Here is a 15,713-nt window from a genome sequence, read left to right on the forward strand (position 1 = left end):
GGACAGCAATTTGAAAGAAATACAGCAAGCTAGATATAGACAGCCTCAAAAAATATATATTATAATACAGAGAAGTATCACCCCTCAGCGTCAGTGGCATCTATCCCCAACCTTGTCTTTCCGAAGGCCTGACCTCAATCCCACAGAATCCCACTCTTGTATTTGAGCATCGGGTCCGGTATGACCTCGACAAAGCCCCCGACAAAAAAAAAACAACATTCGCCAACGCAGAGGCATGCAGTACATCCAAATTTCATGGGATTGTATTTCGTCAGGAGTGGGCCGTCAGATGTGATTGTACTGCTACCACACGTTTGTACGTGTAAGCCACTCTCGGTCGAGGCAGTGACTCCGGCAAAAGAGGACGTTATTCCGAATAATGCCACCTCCATATGAGTATTCTTAAAGGTCCCACGCCATATATTTTTTTATAGGTGTCAAGGCTCTCCGTGTGCAGAAAATATTAATATCAACAGTTAGATATTGTTCAATACTGAGCATTCCCTGAAGAGAGCCAGTGTAATCTTTCCACGTGATTGAGTGTGAGAATATATAACTCTAGAGGTGGAACGTGTAAAAGCCGAGGTTGTACAGTGCACATGTACAGGCCCTGTCAATCCAATGCTGAACGGTGTGCTCCCCACACCGTGCGGAGTCGTGGGGATTAATTGACCATACTTCACCATACCAGGCAGTGCGTGTTAGTGGAGATTATAAACGTTGCAGCAGAGAATGTGTTGCGCTGTACTTACAGCCTATAATAGTTGTTGTGCATGGGTGATCCCCCCCTCCATGCAACTGCCCAGGCTCAAACCTGCTTAGCTTCTGAGATCTGGCAAGATAGGGCACACGCCGGGTTGACGGGGGCTTGTATGTATGTATGTATGTCGAACTTCTTTCGCACCATACACAGCCAACCATTCTAATCGGAGTTGCTGGGGAAGGACAACAAAACTAAACACGAAAAGCGATATCTCACGGAAATATTTTCTGGGTCGTTGGTATACCAGAGTCGGTGGCACATGCCTCTCTAGCCACAGCAGCGATCGCGAGAGATATACCAGAACGTGGTGTGCCATGTGTAGTTATATTTTCAGTCGAAAGGAATATTTTCATAGGAAAAAAGCGTTTTGTGCGAGATTTGTTTTCATGTACATGCAGCAGTTTCCACAAGCGAAGGTTCATTCTAGAAAGTTAGACACATCGAGACACGTATTAAACACCTTGCTCTTGAAAACTACATCACAGCATCATTTTTCGCACCCACACAGGTGGCAGGTTAATTTGCTGCTGCTGCTGCTGCTGCACTGGTACAATTCTCCTGGCACAGCAGCTGGCCAGAGTGAAAAGTCAGTGTGCAAGTAATAACCAAGATCGTGAATAATGGATGTAAAATGTTCTTAGGTTTCTTCGGTAAAGTCACGTAGGTATAACATTAAAATTAATAAAAGTAAAATAAAATAAAAATATTTTTTATTTTATTTTACTTTTATTAATTAAAAAAATATTTATTTTATTATACTTTTATTAATTTTAATGTTTTACCTACGTGACTTTACCGAAAAAACCTAAGAATATGAATCCTTGCAGTCACGAAAGCTTCAAATCTAGGATGAAAAATTATCACTCTTGTATACTTTTTTTCTTTCCGCTGGCAGCCAGCGCTACTGCATGTGCAACCCGGGCGTGGTGAAGAACTTCCAGAACCCAGACACCATCTTCATCCTGGCGTTCGCCATCGTGCTGCTCAACACCGACATGTACAGCCCCAACGTGAAGCCAGAGAGGAAGATGAAGCTCGACGACTTTGTCAAGAACCTGAGAGGTGAGCGGGCGAGAGGGTGAGTGCGTGCAGAGCCGGCCCAGCCACTAAGCGACCCTTGCAATTGCAAAGGGCCCCGTGGCCAGCAGAGGGCCCCCTAGAGTCACTGCTAGCTAGTGGGTGAAAAAAAATCAAACATCAAAGGGGCCTCCAACCAAATTTTGCTTAGGGCCCCCAAAGGTCTAGGGCCGGTTCTGAGTGCGCGTGTTGGATGAACGCGTGTGTGGGTGAGCAGATGAGCAAGCGAGCAGAAGGGAGGGATGGATGATGGTGTCGATAGAATGGAACCCCATGATTATAATAATTATTTCGTACATTTGGTATCGACGCCCATTTTTATAGGACAAGGCTCTCACGAAGGCGGTATGTTTTTTAGACGGGTATAGTCTGCTGTCAGCCAATAGTAAGTAAGTACATTTATAAATACTCAACTCTTATAACCTAGGTTATCACGAGTGCAGAAATTGAAAGGGTGTCACGGTGACGAGATGTTAACGACCTCGCCTGTTATACAGGAGGCCGTGGGTTCAATCCCGAACCTGACGCCTGTGTATTTGGAGTTTGCATGTTCTTTCTGTGCAAGCGTGGATTTTTCTGTGGGCCCTTCGGCTTTTCCATCCACATTTAGAAACATGCTTTTAGAGTATTTGGCTGCTATCAATTTGCACACGATAAGCCACTTCGTTGAACTATCATTTGTGGCCAGATCACTTCTGAAAAGGAGCTATATAGCTCAGTGGGCCTTACCTCGTAAAATAAACAGTTTAGTTTTCTGGATTTACCCAATTAAGCGGGTAATTTTTTTTATAATTTATCATATTTTAGACTGTGACGCCGGCACACATGCCCCTTTACTGGATTTTCTTTTTTTTGGAAAGCTGCCACTGCTATCCAGTGGCCTGAAATAAAATATATAGCTATAGATGACCAATGCGAGAAATTATCATGTATTTTGATTATAGTGTGCTGCTACTACTATTGTTACTCCTGCGATTATGGATTGACTCGTGCAGCTAGCGAAGGATGCTAGGCTTAGTAATATATGTTATGTATGTCGCTATTGTAAACTTTCAATCACATTTCTTATGATCACCGTTAAATTGTTTTTATAGCATTATTTTTTGTAATTTCTAGAAAGGTTTAGTTTAGCCCGATTTTTTTTATGGAGTTATACTTTTATTTTAATCTATATTGGTATTATGATTGTTATTGTGACCTAACATCAATATGGGATTTTTTTGCACATTTTTGTATGCAGCATAAACAAACGGTGCTTTTTCTGGAAGATTGTATTGTTTTTGTAGGGGATGCTTCAATTTGCGCACATACAATTTCAAATGTATCTTGTAATTTTATTGTTTCTCGCGGTTGCACCCGAATCAAGAGCCGAATGGCTCACAGGGTTTTTCCAAATAAATGAAACTGAAACTGGGCAGACGTCGCTTTCTTGCGGTCAATGCACCCGCGAGCATTAGCCAGGGCAGCCCGCGGGGCTCGAACCGCGAACGTGTTTGCAACAAGTGGCAAAGCCCACGACCGCTCGGAACATGTCACCGTGACAACTTAACCTTCACTCTCCCGGACGCAATTTAACCCTCGTGAAGTTTTGATGCGATGACGCAACGTAATTGATATGTATCGCCACATAACCACGGGTAGACGAATGACACGCTCAACAGTTGTAGATAAATGTTTGTTTATTTCACGTGCCATTTTTAATGCTCTATTTATTTGTGGCGGTTTTTTGTTGTTTATTTTGGCGGGGAGGATATGAGTGAGAAGCTGGTTGCCTTCTGCATTTTTTTTCTCATCGAGTCAAGATTAATGTGGTGATTAATCTACATATCCTGGATTTAGACTTGGTCCATCACAACAATAACAAATTATAATCTCTGGGAAACAGTTTGGTGCATATTTGTATTGCCCAAACCAAACGAGCATTGCAATTATGAAATATGCCTATATAAAGAAATAATTCGTTTTGTTTGGAAAATTACGTAGAATGATGTTTGCTAAGCAGGTATCACCCTAGGATTTGTCCACATGCTCAGCACCAGATGAAGTTTAGTGGGGGGCTTGTTGCTGTGGGTGGGTAGGTCCTCTATGTTATGTCAATTCCTTCCCTTGACTCTTTAACACCACCCATGCCCAATGCCGAACATTCAATTTTTTTACGTGATGCGTGGATTGTAAAGCTACGTACAAGTTAACATGAGCAAAATCATTCTAATTGGCAAGAATAAACATAGTGATGTTACGGCTTTAATTACCAAATTACCTCTAGGATTACTCATACAATGGTCACCAAAATGCTCTGAACATAGACATTAGAACACCATTCCAGCACCCAGCACTCAGGGAACTGTGCTAATGCATCATTATGTTTTTTGGTATCTGCATTAATTTAATATAATTACAATATTCCATGCAACCTTTAGAAATTTAAATCCATTTTTTTTTTGGCAGGGCCCTCAAAGTCCAAAGCCCCAGACTGCAGCCTCTAAAGCCCCATGCGCTAATCCAGCCCCGGACCTGATGACCTCACCGTGTGCCCTCCTTCTAAACGTGTCCTGGCTGCCGCTCTGTCGCTGTAGGAGTCGACGATGGGGCGGACATCCCTCGGGAGATCCTGGTGGGCATCTATGAGAGGATCCAGCGTGGAGAGCTCAAGACCAACGATGACCATGTTACGCAGGTGGCCAACGTGGAGAAGACCATCGTGGGCAAGAAGCCGGTACGGACAGCTCGAAGCGCGACACCGCTTCTGCCGGATGATCTATTATTTTATTTTTAGAATAACATTTACGTATTCTTTGGTTCTTTCGGTAAAGTCATGTATAAAGATAAAATAATAAATTAAATAATAGCATACTACGACGTTTCGATTGCAACACAAGCAATCATCATCAGGTATAAAAGAAATAGCAACAAAAATCTAACCAGAAAACTATAGACAGACTTATAAGCAGACAGATATCACAAAGATACACAGAGAGAGAACACGTATCGGCACAAAGAGAGAGGGGTCGTCTCTGTGACGAGGCCTTAAATATAGAGAGGGGGCGGGGGCGGAGAGAGGGAGGGGGCAGAGAAAAATTTACGTACCCAGAAAAAAACACATCACTGGAGATTCTCTAAACTTTTTATCCAGGAGGTGTCCTGGTATGTTTCGTGGTAGCGGGTGATGATTTCTATGTGTTTTCTCAATTGGGTAATTTACGAGTAATTTTTCAAATTTGGGCCAATTTTGACTGTGGCACACATGGCCTATAACCTCAGAGGGGCACTATACGAATTTTGGAAGCCTGAGCCAACATGGCAGATGAGGCCACATAGGCCCTTAATTAAAACCCCCTTTCAGGCCCTCTCGGCCTTTTCAAGAGCCCCTCAGATCCGAGGCTTGGGGAAAATTATCCCACCTGCCATCCCCTCCAACCCCCTTCCACCCCTCCCCTCCCCTTATGGCCCTGCATGACCTCATTCACTGTGTAACCACAGTGAGTCCTGACACACGAGACATCTTTCCACCGTGAAATTTGATTGTAGAGCTCAATGTAATCACTCCATTAGTGAGGTTACACATCACTCACAGGAACCAGCATCTTCATCAGCCACAAAATAATTCAATAATGAAATGATGCCTCAATCATTCGTCTATTCAAAGGAGTGATAAAACTGACTTGAAGAATTACAGCCCAATTAGCCCATTATGACACACACACACACATATATTGTGTTGACAAATTTTATTAGGAACACAATAATTTGCCACGCGACTCCTCTTTATCCGTGGGAATTTCCAGGTAGTGAGAGGAATTTAGCACCTGCCCTCACCACTTCCAGGTAATTCTACTTATCCACAAGGAAATTGAGAAAATTCAGAAGATTGAGCCACAGACAATGGGAGTTTTTTTGCAGATCGATTCACAGCTGTGGATTATTTTTTAAGCAGTCCACTGCTGAACAAATAACGCTTTGGTAGTCCAGTGATTTAACCGTATTCATTGTTTTTTTCGGTAAAGTCACGTATTAGATTAATCTAATTAGATTAAAAGCTATTTTTATTTGGTGATTTATTTTAATCTAATTCTATTTATTTAAATTTTATTTTATTTCAACATACGTGACTTTACCGAAAAAACCAATGAGTATGTATTCTTTTTCGTTTTAAAGCTTTCGTGACTGCAGGGATTCATCTTCTTGGTTCTTTCTTCCCCCTCCAACCCAGCTTAAATATACGCTCCAAGCTTGGTGGTGTTTCATTCTTCACCTGAGGACGGCTGCTTGCGTTGTAGCCAAAACGTCGTGAGAATAATTTTATTATGTTTTATTTTTATTATTTTATTATTTCCCTTCTACGTGACTTTACCGAAAGAACCAAGAAGATGAGTATGTATTCTGTTTCTATTGGAAACGCATTCCTTTAACGGGTGGCGGCCTCCGTACTGCTGCAGAGCTTCATTGGATGTTGCGCTGCTGCTGCTTTCACTGCCGCAGGTGCTCTCGCTGCCGCACCGCCGCCTCGTGTGCTACTGCCGCCTGTTCGAGGTGCCAGACCCAAACCGACCTCAGAAACTGGGCCTCCATCAGCGAGAGATTTTCCTCTTCAATGACCTGCTCGTGGTAAGTGTCCGCGAGTTTGAATCCAGGCAACCGCGCCTGTGATAAAACCGGGTTCTCAAGTGTGCTGAGTTGATGACCTTAGCCCAATAACTAATGGCTGCACAAACTAACAATCCAGTTTTATTTCGCTCTGCGTAGACCAGAGAGTCGCTTGAAGGGATTTCAGAGGTGGAGCTCTGTGATATCCGCTGTCCTGGGTCACACGAAGGGTTGCACTTTTACGCGAATAATTTAAATGGATTCTTGATCTTATATGCATGACTTCGATAGCCCAGTCAGGATACAATTTGAGGGAAAAGATAGACGCATTAAATGTAAAAAAAATGATGAAGTTTTCTCCGCAACTTCACCATCTAATTTAGATTTTTTTCTGAATGCCAGATGTGTGCAAGGAACAAATAGAAATGTGCATCTGAGTGGGGCATTTGTGCAAACGTGTTTTTTGTTTATGTACATATCCATTCGTGCCTATCTCAGTTCAACATATTGCCAGGATTATGGGTCAGAGTTCAACCTTAGTTTGTTTTCTCTGTGCCACTGCATGTCATGTGGACTCTTGAGTGGATTGCAGGGTCCACTCGAACCGATTACATTCAGCATGCGCACATTTTTAATTAAGCGATTCTTACAAATATAGATCGATGCAATAGCGTGTAGCACAATCATCGTTTTATAATCCACATGTCAGTACATTTCAAATGTATTTATATATGTTCGAGCATTACTGTTGCGTCACAATTTTTTTTAATTCCTCCAGGTTACAAAAATCTTCCACAAGCGGAAACATTCGACGAGTTACAGCTTTCGCCAGTCGTTCCCCCTGTACGGAATGCAGGTCCATCTCTTTGAGAATCAGTGTAAGTCCTCAGCAGAGAATGCGTTCAAAAACTATTGTAATAAGAGTAATAATTTTACCAATGATATACTTACTTTATAACCAGATGGGGAGCCCATTGAGAGTTAAATGTATCTTATTCAAGGGAGACTTGTGGTAAACAAGCTCAAACATGAATGATTAATTACAGGAATGATTTATGCTAATGATGGTGATGTTGACAAAGGTAAAACATAATGATAATCCCTTTGATAAACTGTCTGATACTGCTCCTCCTGACCATGATGATGCTGCTTCAAATGATGATGCCTCTGCTGATCACAATGGTAATAATATTGAAGCCGCTGCTGCTGATGCTTCTGCTAAGGATGATGATGATGCTGCCAATGAGTCACGGGGCTAGGATAAGTAAGAATAGGTTTTAGCCTTTATGGAAATATAACTGGTGTTAAGATTTTCTTAGTTCTTTTGGTAAAGTCACGTAGAAGGGAAATAATAAAATAATAAAAATAAAACATAATAAAAAATATTCTGTTTAACACGTCGGCTTTCGCGACCAATATTATTGATAATCAACGTTTTTGGGTTTAGATCGCGTTATTTATAATATTCTCATGACGTTTCGGCCACAATGCAAGTAGCCATCCTCAGATGAAGAACAGGCCTGTCGGAAAGATAGCGTCTTCTTCACCTGAGGACGACTGCTTGCGTTGTGGCCGAAACGTCGTGAGAATTATTTTATTATGTTTTATTTGTATTATTTTATTATTTCCCTTCTACGTGACTTTACCGAAAGAACCAAGAAGATGAATCCCTGCAGTCACGAAAGCTTTAAATCGAAATGGTGTTAATATGTTCAAACACCAAATATAAATATTTTACAAGGAATCAAGTCTGCATTAACCACACGTACTTGTGGTGAACATGCAAACAAAAACGCCAAAGGGCTTCTTGGCGTTCTCTGGTCTGACACTGGTGAGACTATGCCCTAAAGAAGGATGTCTCTGGTGTAGACCAATCAGTCTCAAAGGCAATGCAATATATTATCAGAGCCTGTTTTTGTTGAGTGGAGCATGTTGGTCTCTTATGCAAAACTGAATACCTGGCAAGACAAAGTCACGTTTCATATCACTGAGGGTCTTATGACCGAATGTTTTAGCAAATTGCGCTACCATGCTTTTTTATTGAGTTACACAAGTTGGCTCGGATGACATCAGGGATTAAGAGCGCATTTCGGAGCAGAGAGGCATACGACAGGGCATACCGAAGCCCATGCCACAACATAAGAGTACATGGAGAGTATAGAGGGGAAATGACCCAACACAGCTGGAAAAGTCTCCAGACACAAGTCACGGCCATTCTTAAACCTTAGTCTCACTGAGCGGCCATGTGCATCGAATACGGTGCACAGTTATTTTTTAATTAGACCTCATTACGTACTAGATAATAACTCTTCCTTATGTGGCTGTGTACTTTTTTTTGTAACTGCCCCTTTTACAGGACAGCATTAATGCCGACCGTATTGTACACCTTCCCTGTGTCGCTTTGAAAGTGGGGATGTCCGATGTTGGCGTATTGTATTTGTAATTGCAGACTATCAGCACGGGATAAGGCTCGTCTCATCAACGCCTGGCTCAGAAACAGAAATCCTCGTCATCTTCAATGCTCCCAATCCTGAAGACCGCAAAAAATTTGTGGAGGATCTGAAAGAGTCGACTTCAGAGGTGCAAGAGATGGAAAAGTACAGAATAGAAGGTACGGATGGTATAAAAAGCAAGGGTTGCTTTAAAAATATATATATTTCAAGAAGTTTATCAAAAATCTAAAGAAATATGCGACGGTCATCATTTCAGCTAACATGTCTGTAATATGGGTGCAAGTGAATTTAATGAAAATGTTTGACAGTGTTCTATTTGAAAGCAAATAAATGCTCTTGTCATCGTAAAACATTGCATGCATTTCGTAAATACATTCACAAAGTGCTGTAACAGCATGTGGAACCATGCTGGTGATTTCAGATATGCATTTTGCTAGCCCCAGTACTTGCTGTCCACATCAAGCCAGATATATTTTCAGGTGATGGATTATTTTTTTTAAGAAATAAGTCTCAGGAACTGCAGTGGACTGTGTGCATCTCTATGAATGACTTCACGTAGATTCTCGAAAATAAGCTATGAAACGGGTGCAACGAGGCAGAATAGTTCTCAATTTTGGTAAAATTCACGTGTATTTTTTTAATATATATTATTTCCTCTGCAATTATAGAATGCTGCAGGCAACAGCAAAACACAACAGTCACTTAATGAGTGCGCAGTTTCTTACGCGCTCCCGTGTGCTGACCCGGCTCACAGGGACACGGCTTATTGGATTAGCGCTCCCACACAAAGCGGCACGATTCAATGCCCTTGTGTGTGAACTTGGCCGTGTGGATTTTGTATTTCTCTTTCTCTCCCTCTTTCTGTCTCTCTTCCACGAAACAAAAAACAAATGACAACCGATCCGTCTAGTCGAGCTGGAGAAGCAGAAGGGCATCATGAGGCAGACGTCAGCACAGGGGCATGCTGGGAAGAGGAAGGAAGCGACAAATGGGGGCATGCCCCGAGGCAGCCTGGATGACAGCTGCATCGTGGGCGGAGAGGGCCTCAAGAGGAGTGCACTGAGCAGCTCTCTGCGAGACCTCACTGACGGAGGTAACAGCACCTGCTGTCACGCAAAGCTGACATCCCACATCCTACACTAATGCCAATTTGCCTCTGAATTATAACATCATCATGCCCCTACCCCCAAACTCCTTTCCTCAATGATAGTAATGTCTCCCCTCCCCCCACCCAGCTACCCCTCCCACCACTCTTCCCCCAAACCCCCAACCCACCAATTGAACAAAAAAAACTGTTTTTATTTTACCAGGTAAGGCCCACTGAGCTATATAGATTTTTTTTCAGAAGTAACCTGGCCACAAACGATAGCTCAACTAGAAGTGGCTTATTGTGCAGAAATTTATAGCAGCCAAATGCTACCCCCTCTACTCCCCTGACTTTTTACCAGTGATTCGGTGAAGTGCCAGTCGTGGTCGAAATTAAGAACCCATTCTTTCCGTCATGTTTTTGCTGCATCATTTGTGTTGTTTCTCGACCGTTGTTCATCTCGTCTGTAAGGTTTTTGCTCGCGTAGCGTTTGTATGTAATTTGCACATGCTGTGCACAAATAGTACCAGTGGACGCTTCATGTGAACGAATGTGCCATTAATATAAAATGTGCATACACGATGCATAAATAGTACAGTTGAAGTTGCATATAAGCACACTTAATATATGCACAGGTGTGATTTATTTTTTATCTAAAAATGTATTTATCCAGGAGAACTACGTGGTAAATAATCGATTCTTACACAAACAAATGCACGTGTCTTCAGTGTAAGAATACATGTGAACGATACATTGATGCAACGTTGCATTCATAATATTTAAGCGTATTTTACAACGAGCCCAATATTCATTCAATGATTATTCATATTTTACGCCAAGTTAAGAGAAAGCTTTTATGATAATTGGGGAAAGTCGTTTGTAGTTCTATTCGATGGTAAGCTTTCATACAATGTTTGCAATATTATTAATCGTTTTGAACAAGACTCAAAGTGTGTAAAAAAAAAGCTCAGCCATTTGTGCATTTACTAAAAAAACACATCAGGTGGTGACTGATCAACCCCTGTGGCTCATTGGCGGGTTGCCTGATGTTGTCTCCAGGGTGTATTGGGTGCAATACGGGAGAAGCGTGATTGTGCGTGGCTGTATGCGATGGATATTGAGGATGTTATGGCAATTTCCGACAAGGCATTACTTGGAATAGCATAAAATAAACAATCGTCATCATCAGCCATGGCCACTCCACTGCTGGATGAAGGCTTCCATATGCCATCACCAACCCTGACGATCCTGTGATGTAACAATCCACCCAGCTTCCGCACTTGAGCTGAATAAAATAATAAGACTATTAAATAAACATATTTTTGCAATATGAGCGTCAGATTTTTTATCCTTAATTGGAAATGCACCTTTCTTTGTTCCTTTTTTTTATTAATGGCACGTGACACTACGTGCCAACATATTGGTCACATCAACGTGATGCCCTGTGCTCAAATGAGCATTGAGGTGTAGCTCACATCTCGTTTAATAGCCCTGAGGAAGTGGTGGTAATCCCACATTCTTGCGGGTGGGGAGGGCAGTCTAGTAATAGGTTTTTATCCTTTCAACTGGTACAAAAACTGACACCTTTATACAAGGGATCGTGTTTGCAATAACCACAACACAAGCAGTCAAAATGCAAACAAAAGGCGTCTTTTGGCGTCATCTGGTCCAACACCATTGGAAACTAGGCTCTAAGAAAAGCTGTCTCGGGTGTGGACCAATCAACTTCAAGGACAGTGCATATCATTATCATTATCAGAGTTGTTTCTTTTTGTTTGCATTTTGACTGCTTGTGTTGTGGTTATTGCAAACATGATGCCTTGTATAAAGGTGTCAGTTTTTTGTACCAGTTGAAAGGGTAAGAACCTATTACTATATTTTGCCACTGGTAAAGGAGGTGTCTCATAGTGGGGGCAGTCTATTTCAACCACTGTTGACTTTTCCACAAAGCGGTGCGTACGAATTGTATCGACCTCAGAGGGATGATGGGCTGAGACAACTCCAAAACCGAGATTTGAAGTTACAACCGTCCGATTGTTCTAGCGCGGAGTCATCATGCCGAATAATGATAATAAATAAACACTAAATTGTTATCTGAAACACATTTAATCCAATTCTTCCTGCGTATTGCAGCAGATTCATTCCGAAAAGCATTCCCTGTTTTCTGGAGGAGAATCCCATGGGGTGTGATGAAAAACCCCCCAGGCATGAGCAAAACGCACATTGCCCCGCACATGTGATGAAGAATGGTTCGACAAGGACATTGCAAGTGTCACAACTCCTGCAGCGCTGCTGTGCATTAGCAGTCAAGAGAAGCAAATGCAACCTTGCTGTCTGGCTGGCTGAATGGGGCTGTCCAGGGCATTAATTGGTAGCAAGGTGATCATCGATTGTACAGATGAGCATTTCTGGCCTATGGGTGCCTCAGTATTAAATTTGCAGATGTATTCCCAACGCTGCTAAGCAAGTGAATGTATAAATTCCTTGAATGCCAAGGTACTGCTGGTTTAAATACAATTGCGGTATATCGCCTTTGCCAATTAATATTTTGATATACGATACTTGAAACGGTCGGAATACAATGTTTTTAAGTTGAATTAAATTCGTTTTGCTTGATTTAATGTAAGACAGAATTAGTTACAGCAAAGACAGTTCTCATCAAAGATATCGCTGATGGATTAGACTGGTCCTTAGCAAGGTTTAAAATTAATATAAAACTAAAATGATGGAATGGTTATCATCACTTTCAATAATTAGATCACTAAAAAAATGTTTAAATAGAAAACAAGATATCTCAAACCGCAAACAGCACGATGAAGAAAGAAGAGATGTGAAAATGAAAAAATGTAAAATTAAAATATCAGACACCAAACTCTGAAAACCACTCAGGAAAGAGTGAAGGAAATCATTGAGAACATTTTTAAATAATGCAATAAAATTGCTTTAATCTGAGCATGAAAGCCGAAAAGAGACTTGATGATTGTTAAATATCTTCAGAGTAGCCATTGGATAGAAAGATGGAACCATAATATACTACTGTAGGATTTCTATGCATATCGTATACACATGGAAATCGACCATCTTTCATGTGAGGAGGGTGTTCCATTCATCGCACTTGAAGAGGTATCTGCTGCCCTTTCGCAGTGAAATCAGGGACAATTTCCAGACCAGATGGAATAAATATAGACATCGCCAAGGAAGTGGAACCAGCTGTTTGGTGAAAATTAGCAGACCCATCTTTTTTTTTGCTGTATACACATAAATTAAGTGGTTCACTCATAGCATAATACGTCATTCATTCATCTGTACAAAAAGGGAGACAACACTGATTTGACGAATTATTGTCGTACTCTTCTCGTCTCGCATGAATGTAAACGGTCATGACGATCGTAGAGAACCAAATAATCATCCAATCAGAGGCCGCAGAGATTCCATAACCCATCCCGATTCATCCATCTCATTACATGATGCCAAAAACCACAGATGGAATACGATTTTTAGAACAAAGGCAAAAAGAGTAAATGTCAGTTTATCCAGTGCAACAAATACAAAATGCAGAGTTAAGAAAACTAAACGAGGATCAGTAAAATTAGTTAGAATACAATGAGTAAAAGAAAGCTATTAAATGCTGCAGCATGGAAAAATGAATTCCACAAGACGGTGCTAATACGCAAGATGTAAAAAAGTAAAGGTGCACCCCTGCAATTGCTTGCTCACGCCACCGCTATGTGAAGGTCCCTTCACTGGAGGGGCTCTCTAGTGCTCCCTCTAGAGCCTCTCTGGAGGGAATGTGTTTTGGCCTACTCTTCCACGCTGGTTAGATGTCTTTAAAGGGGTGGGAGTGCCCACACTTCGTTTATCGAGGTTTGGCTACGTGCGGTGCGAAAGAAGTGCGATGTACGTGCATACACTTTAAACCCACCACACACAACCTGCCGATCGCCTAACTGCGGTTTACCCGTTTATTCTACTGGGTGGAGAGAGGTGTGGGGATTTAAGAAACTTGCCTGTCCATTGTTTCAACTCCTGCACTGGAGTATGAAACCGGCAACCTCTGCATTGCAAGTCAGGTGCACTCTCTCTATTTTGTTCGTCCATCATAGTTGATGATGACCATGGCACGTTTGTCATTTTGTTGGGTTTTGATGAGTGCCTTTAGTGCCATGACTTGCGCAGAGAACTTGGATTTAAGTGAGGGTGATTTGCGCAGCGTCAACCTCACTCTCTCGACCAGCCCCATCTGTACCCAGTGGCAAGACGTAGTCAAGACGACTGGAGATGGTCCTGGTTGCAGTGGAAGGTCCAAAGACCCTTTTTGGTGAAATTTCCTCCGTTACACCACAGCAGAATCCTATGGATGAAATCCATTAAGAGCGAATTCTGTGCTACCTTTTCAGGAAAGCGAGGACGGCATGGAAGTATAAGCACACTTGATGGCCAAGCAGAGGTAAGGACTTAACTGCTCTGCTGAAGTTCAACACATTTCATCCCTAACGTATGCTTGCATGCTGGTAGTTTATGAAGAACTCTGATGACGTTTTAACGTATTGACTGGAAGCATCGATTTTTAAACCATTGTTCGTCACGTCTGTGCATCAAATACATGTATTTTAGCATGGCTTTGACAAGACTTCCTCAGGACTGGTGCAGTAATTGGTTAACGTCAGTCATGAAATCTTGATCTGTTATTTTTTTGCCCACGGTCATAAGCGCTGGGCCACCTCTAAGAGTAGTGCAATTGTATTGTTTCGCTGTAGAGCCCTGGAATGAGTAGCCCAACCCCGCCAAGGAAGGCATCAACGGCAGACGCGGACAGCCTAACGGCCTCCTCGCACTCCCGCCTGTCCAACTCGTCCTCCTTCCGACTAGGGACCATCTTCGGCTCGCTGCGCGGAAAGTCAGTCTCCCAGCAATCCGAGACGGCAATCGCCGCGTGCGCGGCGGCGGCGGCCGTCGCCGCCCCGCTCGTAGCGCAACCTCAGCAGCTTTTCGCCGCGTCGCCGGCAGAATCGGCCCAGGCGCCACCGCACAGTCCCCGGTCGGCTCGGGCCGAGCGGCTGCCGCCGCCGCCGTCGCATCATCATCAGCAGCAGCATCATCAGCAACAGCAGCGCCAGTACGCTCACAAGGCGGCGCCGCAGCAGCAGCAGCAGGTGCCGCAGGGGACCCACGCCCTCCCGCAGTTGTGCGAGCGATCGTCGGTCCTAGCTAAGGAGGGGGGCGGCGGCTTCGCTCGGGCCGCTGGCTGCTCCTCGCCTTCGCGCGCTAAGCCGCACATTCCCGTAGACGCCGTGCGGGTGCTCCCCCCGCATCCCTTCCCGATCGTCAGCATTGTTGCCGCCACCGCCTCCTCCCTCCCTCCCACTCCCCTCAACTCTGCCGCCGCCGCGGCCGCCACCACCCGGCAGAATCCCGGCTTAGGCCAGCTGCCACCCTTCCCCCTGCCAACCAACTCCACGCTCCTGGGTACAAACAGCCACTTTCATATTTGTTTCTCACAATGGCAAATGCTCTTATTGCTTACAGGAATGCGCCGTAACCCTTTCCTGCTGATATGGATTAGTTCTCGCCTAAGTGGCTTAGTTTTACCGTGGTTCGAGACAGTGTCAGAGCAAGGGTAATTTCGCGGAGGGCATATGAAAGTTTAACAAAAATGCATGCGCTATGCTCTCCAAAGTACTACATCAGATGCAGAAAATGCAATATGGTGTAAAAGTTACATAATGCTGCAGTTTCATTGCCAATAAAC

The 15,713-nt window shown here is 43.1% G+C and overlaps 1 protein-coding gene across 9 annotated transcripts in view; it reads left to right on the forward strand.

Annotated features, from left to right (window-relative positions):
* Nucleotides 1-15,713, forward strand: part of LOC133342651 (IQ motif and SEC7 domain-containing protein 1-like) — a 290,148-nt gene that overhangs the window by 268,278 nt on the left and 6,157 nt on the right. For 7 of the 9 annotated variants that reach the window (XM_061551935.1, XM_061551936.1, XM_061551941.1 and 4 more), the window contains 8 exons: nucleotides 1,659-1,825; nucleotides 4,417-4,556; nucleotides 6,320-6,445; nucleotides 7,203-7,302; nucleotides 8,874-9,035; nucleotides 9,788-9,970; nucleotides 14,362-14,411; nucleotides 14,722-15,430. In XM_061551935.1, the coding sequence (XP_061407919.1) occupies nucleotides 1,659-1,825; nucleotides 4,417-4,556; nucleotides 6,320-6,445; nucleotides 7,203-7,302; nucleotides 8,874-9,035; nucleotides 9,788-9,970; nucleotides 14,362-14,411; nucleotides 14,722-15,430 (1,637 nt within the window). The remainder of the gene's footprint in view (nucleotides 1-1,658; nucleotides 1,826-4,416; nucleotides 4,557-6,319; nucleotides 6,446-7,202; nucleotides 7,303-8,873; nucleotides 9,036-9,787; nucleotides 9,971-14,361; nucleotides 14,412-14,721; nucleotides 15,431-15,713) is intronic. The other 2 variants (XM_061551938.1, XM_061551944.1) reach the window with 2 other exon arrangements.

This window comes from Lethenteron reissneri, chromosome 15 (assembly GCF_015708825.2).
Source record: "Lethenteron reissneri isolate LAM-NWPU_2019-01 chromosome 15, ASM1570882v1, whole genome shotgun sequence".
NCBI lineage: Eukaryota > Metazoa > Chordata > Hyperoartia > Petromyzontiformes > Petromyzontidae > Lethenteron > Lethenteron reissneri.